A 12,933-nucleotide genomic window follows, 5' to 3' on the forward strand; every position below is an offset into this window, starting at 1 on the left:
TAATCCAGGTGGCCAATTGACAGGACAGATCACTGACAGTGCAAATGGGATAAACCTTGGTCAATCCGACAGGTGTAAAGATGTGGAATGCTTGTGACGTGTGCCAGTCACTCTCAGATCGCCGGTGAAATGAAAAGTGCTTTTGATTTCATTTTAAGCAATCAAAAGAGGAGAATCATCACGGAGTGACAGCACATGACGACACTTTTACATTCACATGGATAGACAGACGACAACATGACAAGCAGTGTGTGTACAAATATTTTTATTCTGGTGAGCACTTTATGCCATGAACTCGTAGGGAATGGGCTCCAGCAGCTGTGGCTCGTTTTTCTTGGTGCTGACGAAGTGAGCCTCACGGGGAGGAGCAGGCTGTAGAGACGAAAGGGAAATTTAGGTGATCGAAAAATAAACTCCAAAGAAAGCTGACAAAAAAAAAAAAAAATTCAACACTAGGTGAAATACTCAAACCCAAGACTCCATGTTTTTATGACTGCAGCATTCACTACAATTAAAAGATTCTAGGTGTCATATGAGTTGCTGGCTGCACAGCACGAGTGTGTAACTACGTTCCCATTGGCAGGACCCTGGGGTTGAAAAGGTTTAATTACAAGTTGCCTGTCTGTCTTAAACAGCTTGACTGGGTGATTTCAAATGCCTTGCATAACCTCATGCGTTTGCAGTTTTTGTATGTCTTGGCCCATACTCAGACTGTAGTTGGGCAAAGCTATTCTGGAGTCTACATATCAATTTCTGTACAAAAAATAGCTTAATACAAAATGTATGTACTTTTTAAAAATGTATTATTGTTCGTTATAGTGCAAGCTTTGAGTTTGTTCTTGTTCTCTCTTCCAGTCAGTTTAAGAGGAAAAAAAAATACCCACGCAGCAGGATCTAATCAGTAAAATAAAGTGCGAACACTTGGGTACATGATGGGTGTGTAGGGCCTTTAATTGATGCTACAGAAGACCATTCAACCCAGGTGAAAGTCTTCACAGTAGACATTTGACTTGACACAGTAGATAAAGTACAGGTGCCTTTAATAATAACATTGGCTCTGCCCTGTTTAAGCATCTCATGAAGCCATGACAGAGAGCAAGCATGCACAATATCTGGACCATAAACTGAGGCAGTTATATGGAATTCAGCCATCCCTTAATTTTTATACTTGTCTTTTTTCTACTGTAAATGTCAAAATACATTGTGAGAAAAGGGCCAATTTCATAAGGTTAACAGGTACAACAGGAGAAGGCATTGTCTCTATGCCCTCTTTTCAGATCTGATCAAGGATACCAAGTGAAAATGCTTATGTAGGTACATCATGAGTGCATTGCTGCTAAACAGTGAGCCCACTAACCCAACTAACCCAGGTGGCCAATTGACAGGACAGATCACTGACAGTGCAAATGGGATAAACCTTGGTCAATCCGACAGGTGTAAAGATGTGGAATGCTTGTGACGTGTGCCAGTCACTCTCAGATCGCCGGTGAAATGAAAAGTGCTTTTGATTTCATTTTAAGCAATCAAAAGAGGAGAATCATCACGGAGTGACAGCACATGACGACACTTTTACATTCACATGGATGGACAGACGACAACATGACAAGCAGTGTGTGTACAAATATTTTTATTCTGGTGAGCACTTTATGCCATGAACTCGTAGGGAATGGGCTCCAGCAGCTGTGGCTCGTTTTTCTTGGTGCTGACGAAGTGAGCCTCACGGGGAGGAGCAGGCTGTAGAGACGAAAGGGAAATTTAGGTGATCGAAAAATAAACTCCAAAGAAAGCTGACAAAAAAAAAAATAACTTAAAACAAGCCGACCACTTCCATTGCAAGTACAATTATAACTTTGCTTATTTTGTTAGTTTAAAATTTCTAGACTATTACAACCAATTCATTAATAGCATACACTAAATTAAACTACTAGGACTTCTATGTTTTCCCATTTAAAAATTCCAGACATTAAATGTAATGTAATAAAATTTTGGATTGTTTTCATTTGATGTACACTAAAAAAGATCGTTAGACCACCTGGTTTTATCAATGCAACTGAATAATTTATTTCCCAAGAGAATGTTTTCACCCAGACATCTGGTAGATATTCCACTTATGTTTTATACTAAAAATCACTTAAAGTAAATAATTCGTTTTCAGTCGGTTCATACCTGGCGCTTCAGTTCCACCCAGCTGCCTTTCTGCTTAGCCTCCAGCTTCTTGCTCTCATTCTCTTTGACGCGCTGCAGGAAACTGTCCCTGCTCTTTGAGTGCTTCACATGCTCAATGCGCACATTGATCCTCTTGGCAAGGATCTTGCCTCTGTGAGAGCCCAAAGGATAAACATGTTCATATCCAACACATAATTCAAAACATTTATGCAACATGCTAAGTAGATTTTGCTCAAAATTTAAAGTACTGCCGCCTCAATATTGGCACTCCTCTGCTGTCTCCTCAATACAACCCCAGGTCAAACAGAAGTTAGGCTAGGGTACTTAAGGATTAAATACTTTTCCCCACATGAATGACCACTGAGGATATAAAAAAATCCTGGTGGCAAAGTGAAGATGGGGTCACATCCCTCCTTCTAGATGAAGTGTATGAGCAAACGCACACAACAAAGACGGAGGTCTTAGTCTTGAGGCCTAGTGCGCAACAGCTGTCAATTTCATGGGGATGGCACACCACATGTATGTGGCTTTAATGGGTTCAACAACTGAGAAACAGGTTGATGGTTCAAACAAGTTGCTTAATTGTTAGATACTGTTAATTTGCAGCAGTTTTAAGTAGTTTGGTGTGTGCCAGCTCAAAGTCACATAAGCATACACATTCAGACATGTCACAAAATAAATGCCATTCCTACTTACTTGACCTGCTTGTTGACAATGATGCCGACAGCATGCTGGGTTACATTGTAGACACGCCCCGTCTTGCCATGGTAGCACTTGTGAGGCATACCCTTCTGAATGGTACCTGTGCCCTGGAAAGAAATCACAAGTAAAAATGTATCACACAGAAACAACTAAGTAATCTTTTAACCATTAGGCACAATGGCATGGAACCAACAAGTATTTAATTTCCTCCACTGTGTCAAGTCTGACAATATTGAGCACTTCAAACTACAACACCAATAAATAATTGATTTCCAACTCAGTTGCTAAGCATTTGCTCTTATTTCTGAAATTTTAAAAAGTGCCACTAAGTTCAAGTAAAGCTATCGCATTAACAAATATATCTCCCATTCAAAAAAATTTCTGTGCCCCTTTCCCATATCCTTTAAGTCTGCTGGTAACTCATATGCTCACCCAGAATTTAATCACTGTTATGTCACATTTGAAACAGTGCTTTTCACTACAACCTCTTACAAAATTTTGGAAGATGATTTAAGATATAGTGGACAAGCTAAGCATGAGATTAAAATTCCTGTAAATATTAAAGGATTATTGTTGTTTTACAATAACTTCAAAAATTTAACGTACTAATCACTAGAAGGATATTAAGTCAACACATATGTTGCGGTTTACCTTGATGTCAACGATGTCGCCTTTCTTGTAGATGCGCATGTATGTGGACAGGGGGATTGGGCCTGTGAAGTAAATGTTGCCAATTGATTGTTATTTTGCACAATGGCTGTATGAAACAAAATTTCCTATACACAATTCATAATGCACTTACAGTGTGGCCTGACATTAAACAGTGCACTTTTAATTTGTACTCACCATGCTTGCGGAATGGCCTGCTGAACATGTACCTGGTCCCCCTCCTCTTGCCTCTGGTGTTCGTCATGATGCCTGATTACTGAGGGAGAAGGAAAAAAAAAAACCCCACTTAGTCATGATTGCGCCTGAATATTTTTCTTCCGATGTAAATATATTTCACATCTATTTGGATGATGGAAAATGACATGTCAGTATGGGAGTCTACTTTTTTTTTTTTAAATCTCACAGCTCAACACAATGATTTGATTTGGCAAACTGCAGTGCCGTTTTCAGTATCACAAGAACGACTTACATGAAGAGTCACTATAATGGGGAAAAGGCACAGTATGACTGCAGTGACGACCCATAAACGCCGATATCCCGTCTAGACCTTGCTGCTACACAAGCTAAATGATCTCAATGTGTCTCAAACAGCTGATCCACGAGAAATGACAACAAAACTCGCTAGTATATCCCTCACACATTTACATAATTAAGGGTAAGTACGGGTTGTTTTTGATTCATTTGATTGAAAGCAATATAACCAGACTACTAATTACACCGACTGTGTGTTAGGGAATATGCTCAACTATAGGACTGCAACTACATAGGTAACACTGCATTGGGCAGCACTGAATCTGCAATTTCATAGTCTTGCGGTAATAACCGCCGAATATCCACGAAAAACGCAGGGTTACGCTGCAGGGCAACAGGATGTCGGAGGAAAATAGAATTTCTACTAATCGTCTCTCTGCCTGCGAAGCCCACATGGAGAGCCACGCTGTTGCTCCTACTCACATTACACGGACAATATAACTCTTTGGAACGCGTTTTCAGACTCTATTAACCAACTGACATGTGAGGATATAGCTATGGTGCGTATATAAATATAACTGAGCACAAATGATATGATAATAGACTAGAATATATCATTTAACACGGAGAGGCTCTTACCCCCGGTCACTACAAGATGGCGGGTACGGCGGAAAGAGAGATGTAAGGCCTCCAAACTCCGCCTTGTAAAATACAATTCAGGCAGTCCTCGATATTGCCTGAACTAAATGACGTTGAGACTAAAGAAGTGAGGTGGCCAGCAGACCCAGAGTCAGCACGTTTATAGATTACAGTGGAGACCAAAGTGCTTGCACTCTATGTAAACTGCTCCTAAGTCAGATGTTGTCAATAACGCCTCTGTGGCGTGTTTACTGTTTATCGTAGCCTATTAGATAAGATAGTGGCGACTCGTTTATTAGGAAATACAAATGCGTGTAACTTTTTTCGGAAGGGACAGAGTTCCCTTTTGACACCAGAAACCCTTAACACTTTGCACGATGGTGCAAATATATAACACACAGCTATTGTAATGATGATGATACGCATGCGCGAAATTTGAGCAAGCTGGCCAACCTTTAATTTCTTCAACGACATGAATACCGTACTAAAGGTTTCAACATGACTTAACTTTGACTTTGCAAACTAAGCCTTTTTTAGAAAGCTAGAGGTATCTGAATTGTACCAGTCGTGGCCAAAAACGAAGCAATCCGCTTCACCGACTTATTAAGCGAAGACGGAAGAAATATGCAGTGTATGCTCTCATTTTCTTGAGCTATTAGACCTCCCGTCGAGAGCTCAGCAGAATCGCCTGCCTGCCCGCCCTCACGAGGGGAGCCAGGCCAGACTTGTCAGCGCGCGGTGGTGTAGTGGAAGATGGCGCTAGCCGAATGGAAATCCTAATGACAGTCTCCAAATTTGCCTTTTTGTACCATGGTGAGTGCACGGCAGTCTCAGACTGACATTAGTCAAACTGTATGGTGAAACGTAAACCGTGGCTGCACTTTTATAAGCTTTTGAAACCGTGCAGTTATAAATGTGAGCAGTTTATTCGGGTCTCTGTGCTAGCCAAGCAGTTTTCCGACCATGGCAAAGCAAGCAGCCACCCACTGCCTTCTCCGCTCTGCTGTTTTTGCTAACGGGAGTAGACGGGCACTTTTGTGTAGACTGTTTTTAACTGATAGCCCTCCGACTTATTTGGTTAATATTTATCGCAGCTTCTTGAAGCTCAATGACAGTGCACCTGCTGCTGCTGGGATTCACAGCTAACTAGCTAACGTGAAGGTAACTAAAGCTAAACCAGCTTTACAACTCGCCAGCAACTGCAACACAGCTGGATATAATGGGTGACTTCCGATTGATAGACCATTAACCTGCAGTGTGTGCAGGAAAACCTTGATTAAAATAAATGGCTAAGTTGGCGTGTTGGCCTTTTGAAACACTAACAGATATTATTAACGCAGGCAATGACGACATGGTTTAACATTAGCTACGCAGTTGTGGACACGTTCCAAGTCCATGTCCACTCTGCATGGTTTGTTGCTGTCTGAACATCGTATAGTAGCCTACTAACCCTTACAAAATCACACTAGAGCGATATGCATTTCCCTAAACAGCAGCCCATCCCTGTGCTTACTTCAAAAAACCTCTGCGCTTGAATATTTTCTATTTTGACACATGCAGTTTTGTCATCCCAGCCGAGTTATGCATTTAAAAGCTTTTTGGGATTAGAGTCAGCAGCGGCCGGAGACAGCTCAACTTTACTGTCAGTGAAAAATTATGCATGCTTGAATCTCTAATGGCATAAAAGAGCAGAGTTGAGGAAGTAGGGGGAAAATGCCTAGTCCTGGAGGCTCTAAGCACCCATTAATGTTTTTGTTAGTTTTTTTTTTTTAATCCAACAAATGACCTAGAAAATGCCAAACTGCTTCCCTCTAATTTGGTAATTGCTTACTGTTTTAGCAGTAGTATTATTGAGTTTTTGTCATTTTTCTGTTCAAAATAAATTACAGTATAAAATAACAGATTTTGTTTGGCTCTGGGCATATACAGGGCGCCAATGCCTCTGCTCTGGAGAAAGAGATTGGATCTGAGCAGTTTCCGGTCAATGAGCACTACTTCGGCCTGGTCAATGTAAGTGAATGATACACTGTGTGGATTCAGGGGTTTTAATCCATTTCCACCCAACTCATACTCACACTGATTCTACTGTATTTCACATTTGATTTTAGTTTGGAAACACCTGCTACTGCAACTCAGTGCTCCAGGCTCTGTACTTCTGCCGGCCATTCCGGGAAAAGATTTTGGCATACCGCAGTCAGCCTCGGCGGAAGGAAAACCTGCTCACCTGCCTGGCCGACCTTTTCCATAGTATTGCCAACCAGAAGAGGAAAGTCGGCGTCATACCACCCAAGAAGTTCATCACACGTCTACGCAAGGAGAATGGTGAGATGAAACTGATAAACTTAGGCAGGTTGGTGTGTTCAAAAGAAGCTATAGATAAATGTCAAGTCATCACTTAACAACAAATGATTTAAAATCCCTTATCCTCATGTTTTCCTCATTTGGCTACTGACTCCTACAGAGTTTGCAGAGAACATAATGCCCAGGAGATCCTGAAGGACCTGCTGAACACGTAGAACAGCTGAATTACAAGTCTAAAGTCTCTCTCTATACACATTTTCTCCCTCAGAGCTGTTTGACAACTACATGCAGCAGGATGCCCATGAGTTCCTGAACTACCTGCTCAACACGATTGCTGATCTGCTACAAGAGGAGAGGAAGCAGGAGAAGACCAATGGCCGCCTTGCCAATGGCACATTGGACTCCCAGAACAACAACAGCAATGCCACGCCTGCTCCCACCTGGGTCCACGAGATCTTCCAAGGCACTCTGACCAATGAGACACGCTGCCTCACGTGTGAAACAGTAAGACTGCCTCAATGCTATTTTCATCCAAGGTCAACATTTGAGGGGCTTACGCCAAACGTCTTCTACCATGTGTCACCATAGTCTTGTTTAAACAAGTTTTCATTCAAGTCAAACAATACTGCTGCTGACGTTAGGGGGTGGTATATTCTCAAGGATGAAGCTTCTTGGCACAAGGTTAGAGAACAGCTTAGGCTATGTGTGCTATACTTTCTGTCAGCGTGTGTACAAACAATATTTTTATGTAAATACAACAGAACGACATACAGTGGGATTTTTTTATTGCCATATGGCCACAGCTCTCACTTTGGTAGTAAGACATCTCATTAGTATTCCCAACTGACCAAGCTGACATATTTGTTTAGTGTGTGGGTTTAGTTTCTTTTAGCCTATTTTGATGTCCTCTTTTCTTTTCAGATAAGCAGCAAAGATGAGGACTTTCTGGACCTTTCTGTGGATGTTGAACAGAATACCTCCATCACACACTGCCTCAGGTAAAACAACCACATATAGAAGCAGACCTGCATCAGCATTGAGGAAGCAGAATTAGTACTGTAGTTGATTGACTGACAGAAAGTTAATCTGCAACTATTTCGATAATTAATTAAAAGTCGTTTCAAGCAAAAATGTAAACATTTGATGGTTCCAGCTACTCAGAAGTGAAGTTGGGAGCAGCTTTCTTTTCTTACATGATAGTAAACTGAATTTCTTTGGGTAATGGACTGTTGGTCAGGTAAAAAAGCAAAAATTGTGGTGGACATTTTTCAGATGTTTTAAAGACAAAACAACTGATCAATTAATCAAGAAAATACCTGCAAAGTAAATGATAATGAAGATAAATTTTATTTGCAGGCCTAGTTATGATTTTTTTTTTCCCCCCAAAATGTTATAACCCCCCATTTTTTATAATGCAAAAATTGACAAATTGTTAGCTAGCATCACAGCACTACTCACTGGTGAATATCACTGGGGCTTTTACATCTTTTGAGCTAGTAACTTACAAAGTAATAACATTTTAGAGGTTGTAATGAACCACAAATTTATTATTTTTATTTATGTATTTTATCTTAAACAAGTTTGATCAACTACCCTTGCCAAATGCTGTTGGTTTGAGGCTGTTGCCTTCATCTGTAACTGACTTTTGAAAAATCTGTTTCAGTCCAAATTTTGAGAAAACGTTTTTGCACAATTACTAAAGAACACCAAGTGAAAATTAAACTCTGTGCTGTGTCCTTCACCAACCTAAGTGTGGAAAAATTCCATATTTTGAAATCACAGCATTCATTTGTACACGTGGACTTCAGACTGACCAGTTTTCACTTTATTCTTCTTCTCAGAGGTTTCAGTAACACGGAGACACTGTGCAGTGAGTACAAATATTACTGTGAAGAATGTAGAAGCAAGCAGGAGGCACACAAGAGGTCAGTGCCCAGGTCCATTCTTTATGTATGAATTTCAAGTTTTTTCACTGCATTTCTGTATGTGGTTGGGCATTTAGATCCTGTGTCTGACACTGTAATATTTGTGATATAGGATGCGTGTAAAGAAGCTTCCAATGATCCTGGCTCTGCACCTGAAACGCTTTAAGTACATGGAGCAGCTGCAGCGCTACACCAAGCTGTCCTATCGTGTTGTCTTCCCCCTGGAGCTCCGCCTCTTCAACACCTCTGGGGATGCCACCAATCCTGAGAGGCTCTACGACCTGGTCGCGGTGGTCGTTCATTGTGGGAGGTGTGTAGGTGAACACGCAGCCAGAGTACAACAACTTATAACTGTCTCCACAGCAACCAGAGACATGCAGAGAAATTATTGTTCGAATAATAAAATGCATTTGAACCTACTGGCCCACGAATAAAGGTACATTAGAATCTAAATCACATCTCACAGGAGAAAACATAGACCCTCGTTCTTCTTTGTTCAGCTGTGCTGTGCTTTTTCTCAGCACAAGTTTTGACCCAGAGTGAGTGGGAGTTATTCTTTCTGTTTATGCAAGGTGTTTCCCTGCCTCTGCACAGTGCATGGTGGAACAGACTCCAGCCCTTCATGACTATGTCAGGAATAATAGAGTGAGGAAAATGAATTAAAAGGTTAGACTTATCTGGAGTTGAGTGAGTTAATGTCTTACGGATGTAAATTATCTAATTATCTGTCTTGACTGTCTGAGTCTTCTCTTCTGCCTTGAAGCTGAACTCCCATTTGAGGTCCCCTTTGCCTGGGTTATTTTCAGAGCACGGAGATGTATCGTGTGTGTGTGTGTGTATATATATATATATATATATATATATATATATATATATATATATATATATAATTTTTTTTTTTTTTTTTTCCCCTCTCCCCTATATAGTCGAAAATCCCATGCACTACAGTGTGTGTGTCTATACACTGTAGTGCATGGGATTTTCGTTATTATAATGTCATGATCGTGACATGATACAATACATTTATTTGTCTCCTTTGGCTGACAACAACCAACAGAGACATTACAGGGCATGATACAGTATACTCAGACCACAATACTACATGTATCCCAGCACAGGATTACAATACAGAATGTTATACTTTTCACAATATAATACAAAAAAGAACACTTGTCAGTCAGCTTTTAAAAACATCCTTATTAGTATTAAAATCAAATATTTAAGAAATCTGATTTTCGAGAAGTGACCCGCAATGTTTAAGTTCGCTTTGTTGCTTGATGTAATATATTTTAATAGTATAGGTGTCCTGGTTGCAAAGTGGTTTACATAGCTGAAGATGTAATCACAATGTTTCTGGGTTTAAGTCTGGCCAGTAACCTCTGTTGCATCTCATTATATTTTTCTCTCTCCCCTTGTTTCCTGCTTGTGTCTGCTGTGTCCTATCAAATAAAAGCAAGAATTGCCCCAAACAACTTTTAGAAAAGGCTTCACTATCAAATCCATCTATTAAAACGAGCTGTTTATGACTTTTCATAAAAAGCACAGCATAAGAAGGGTTAAGTTATAATTAGGAAGGCGGAGATTGGGTTAGTCTGGTTTAAAAAGAAGTTCAACATTTTTAAATGCTTTTGTGTGCGGATCAGTTCCACATGAGTCAAAGTTTTGGGAACATTTGCAGGTGCCTTTTAAAGTTTGGGAGAACTATGTAGTAACTGTAATCAGTGCCTATTCTCACGCTGTTGCTGTCACACTTTAGTAATTGTTGGGTAATGCCTTCATGTTTGAACAGCAGAAATCCTGTTAGAAATCCAGAGAACCAAACGTGGCCAGTGTTGTTAGAAAAGATGCTAATTTAACATACACAATACAGACTTATGTTTCCTTTTTTTTGTATTGGTCCGTTTTGTCTCATGTTTACACATTACTAATTACTTTTCCTCATTAAGTGCATATTAACCACGGCTGAACACACTTATTCAGCGACATTGTAATATTAGATTTTACCACTAATGCCAGATTCAGTGAGTCCATGGCTAGACTAGCTTCAGTCCAGTGCTGGTCTGACTTGATCACAGTCATTCCATTTTCAACATGTTACATTTTCAACATGTTACATGTTTAGTTTGAATCTGCACGTGTGTACTCCATACACGTGTTTCCACATTGAAGTTAGGTGGAGCAATGTAGGAATTACACAAAGTCACCAAACTTCATCAACAAATAAAAAGATGATAAAGGTGCACTGAACATGGGAATCTTTCCTATCTCAACCATCCATTGCATATGACCCGAACATAGTGTTACACACCCACATGATCCTGAGAAGGAATCTCATCAAGTCAGGTAAAATAAGTGCGGTTGACCCATGAATGAGTCTTTAAAGTAAGGATAATAAAACTGTCCAGGCTAAATTTTACTATGTAGATCAAATACAGTGTTTTATTTCTTTTCAGTGGTCCAAACAGGGGTCACTACATTGCCATTGTGAAAAGTCACGACTTCTGGTTGCTGTTTGATGATGATATTGTAGAGGTGAGTAGGTTTATTTGTAATACTTTGATTTAGGCTTTACAGTTGCATATCTTTTTGCAGAATACTGACTTTCCTGACCCTGCTGTATGTCACCTGTCTGTTCTTGTAGAAAATTGATGCACAGGCCATAGAAGAATTCTACGGTCTCACTTCTGAAATCTCCAAGAACTCTGAGTCAGGCTACATCCTCTTTTACCAGTCCAGGGACTAAATGTGGATTTCAAGTGTTTCACCACAGAAACCAGGAGAAATGCTCAGTTCCCTCTTTGTGGGGAGCAGCGGACCATAAACACACCGCAGCAGCCTGCATGGTGTCATACCTGCTTGCACAGCTGTAATTCATACCTGTGCTTTTATGCACTCGGCGCAGCTCAGCCATGGAAGTTCTGCCTATGTACCAGCTGTCCCTCCTGGCCTTCGTGTCGTTCCTGCCCCATCATCCCCTTCACTCTGGCTGGACACTGCTGCGGCTGCAGGGACAATGAGACAATAATGAATGAAAACTGTGTCAGGATTGTTTTTAAAAGGACAGTGTATGAGGGTTGTACAGATGTTGGATGGTCGTATGAGTGCTGTATTAGTTTTTGCCTTAGGTGTGGGGTTGAATGGGTATTTAATAATTCATATGATGTAATATTGGCCCGGTTTCTTCATCCCCAACACTCTTCTTCTGCACTGGGATTTACTGAGAGTGGATCATGTTTTTGATCATGGATGGAAAAGAGAGTGTGTGGGGAGTGAGAGTCCCACACTGGGTTGTGTATTTCTACAGTGTACAGAATGGTATTTGTATAATTATCACAAAATAATATCATTGGAAAATGTTAGACCTTGAGAAGATGTATTAACACTATGGTGCACTTTTGATACCGTTTTGTAGGTGTTGGCAGAATTAATGTGAGGGTTTGCTTGAAAAGGCCTGTTGTGAAGCGATCATTTTCTGTTTTAAAGAAAAAGAAATAAAGCCGTTAAGATTGAGGCAGGGCGTGTTCTCGTTCTTGTGTCCCACAGGTGTGCACTGATGACTCATATGAGCTCAACATCGCCCCTTAGCGATACTATGTGGTAGCTCTGCATTCTCACTGCAACAGGAGCTATCTCTATTCCATTCAGACTCCAAGGGCAGGTGCTTTGGAAAAACGCCCACGCACTTAGCCGACTTAAGGCTTGGTCAGCTCGGTGTGGTCAGATATATGCACATCAACGACTCACCCACTGGCTCCTCATGAGCCGAGGTGTCTTGCAAGGATGAAGAGATGAGGCAGAGAAGATGGAGGACAGGGGAGGCGGGGGGAGAGAAGGAGGGAGGGAAGGAGGTTGGTGACACACATCAGGGTTGCTGTTAATAGCACAGACAGGACCAGAATAGCAGGGCGTCGCAGGAGGAAAGCGAGTCCCCAGCATCCAGCATCTTCATGTCTGAAACTCGAGTCGGGCAGCACCAAAGCCCTGAAAGTAACAAAACACTGCAGTTTAAGTGCACTAGGCAGAATGTGCAGGTGAGCCACAAAGAAATTCACTAGCTGAA

The 12,933-nt window shown here is 40.9% G+C and overlaps 2 protein-coding genes across 4 annotated transcripts; one reads left to right on the forward strand and one right to left on the reverse strand.

Moving 5' to 3' along the window:
* Positions 1–1,610: 1,610 nt before the first annotated feature.
* On the reverse strand, positions 1,611–4,772 carry rpl21 (ribosomal protein L21). 2 transcript variants are annotated; one of them, XM_040126822.1, is made up of 6 exons: positions 4,648–4,772; positions 3,715–3,793; positions 3,520–3,581; positions 2,863–2,975; positions 2,167–2,317; positions 1,611–1,734 (listed from the first exon to the last, which is right to left on the reverse strand). In XM_040126822.1, exons 2-6 carry the CDS (start codon positions 3,779–3,781, stop codon positions 1,645–1,647), a joined length of 483 nt encoding a protein of 160 aa, XP_039982756.1. In that variant the 5' UTR covers positions 3,782–3,793; positions 4,648–4,772; the 3' UTR covers positions 1,611–1,644. The 2 variants fall into 2 exon arrangements, with proteins under 2 accessions (XP_039982756.1, XP_039982757.1); XM_040126823.1 differs by lacking the exon at positions 4,648–4,772 and adding an exon at positions 4,007–4,188.
* usp12a (ubiquitin specific peptidase 12a) lies at positions 4,771–12,384 on the forward strand. 2 transcript variants are annotated; one of them, XM_040126821.1, is made up of 9 exons: positions 4,771–5,474; positions 6,577–6,657; positions 6,756–6,969; positions 7,217–7,452; positions 7,870–7,946; positions 8,790–8,873; positions 8,986–9,183; positions 11,327–11,405; positions 11,515–12,384. In XM_040126821.1, the coding sequence occupies exons 1-9, from the start codon at positions 5,415–5,417 to the stop codon at positions 11,614–11,616; spliced, it is 1,131 nt and encodes a 376-aa protein (XP_039982755.1). In that variant the 5' UTR covers positions 4,771–5,414; the 3' UTR covers positions 11,617–12,384. The 2 variants fall into 2 exon arrangements, with proteins under 2 accessions (XP_039982755.1, XP_039982754.1); XM_040126820.1 differs by having other exon boundaries at positions 4,777–5,460.
* Positions 12,385–12,933: the final 549 nt, after the last annotated feature.

Source organism: Xiphias gladius, chromosome 5 (assembly GCF_016859285.1).
Source record: "Xiphias gladius isolate SHS-SW01 ecotype Sanya breed wild chromosome 5, ASM1685928v1, whole genome shotgun sequence".
Lineage (NCBI taxonomy): Eukaryota > Metazoa > Chordata > Actinopteri > Istiophoriformes > Xiphiidae > Xiphias > Xiphias gladius.

Bases quoted from the DNA above. Each gene is read 5' to 3' on its own strand.
- rpl21 (XM_040126822.1), bottom strand. From the start codon at position 3,781: ATGACGAACACCAGAGGCAAGAGGAGGGGGACCAGGTACATGTTCAGC. The intron at 3,582-3,714 runs GTGAGTACAAAT...TTTACTTCACAG, and splicing joins CAGGCCATTCCGCAAGCATG to GCCCAATCCCCCTGTCCACA. The intron at 1,735-2,166 runs GTATGAACCGAC...TCGTCTCTACAG, and splicing joins GGGTGGAACTGAAGCGCCAG to CCTGCTCCTCCCCGTGAGGC.
- usp12a (XM_040126821.1), top strand. From the start codon at position 5,415: ATGGAAATCCTAATGACAGTCTCCAAATTTGCCTTTTTGTACCATGGT. The intron at 6,970-7,216 runs GTGAGATGAAAC...TTTCTCCCTCAG, and splicing joins ACGTCTACGCAAGGAGAATG to AGCTGTTTGACAACTACATG. The intron at 8,874-8,985 runs GTCAGTGCCCAG...TTTGTGATATAG, and splicing joins AAGCAGGAGGCACACAAGAG to GATGCGTGTAAAGAAGCTTC.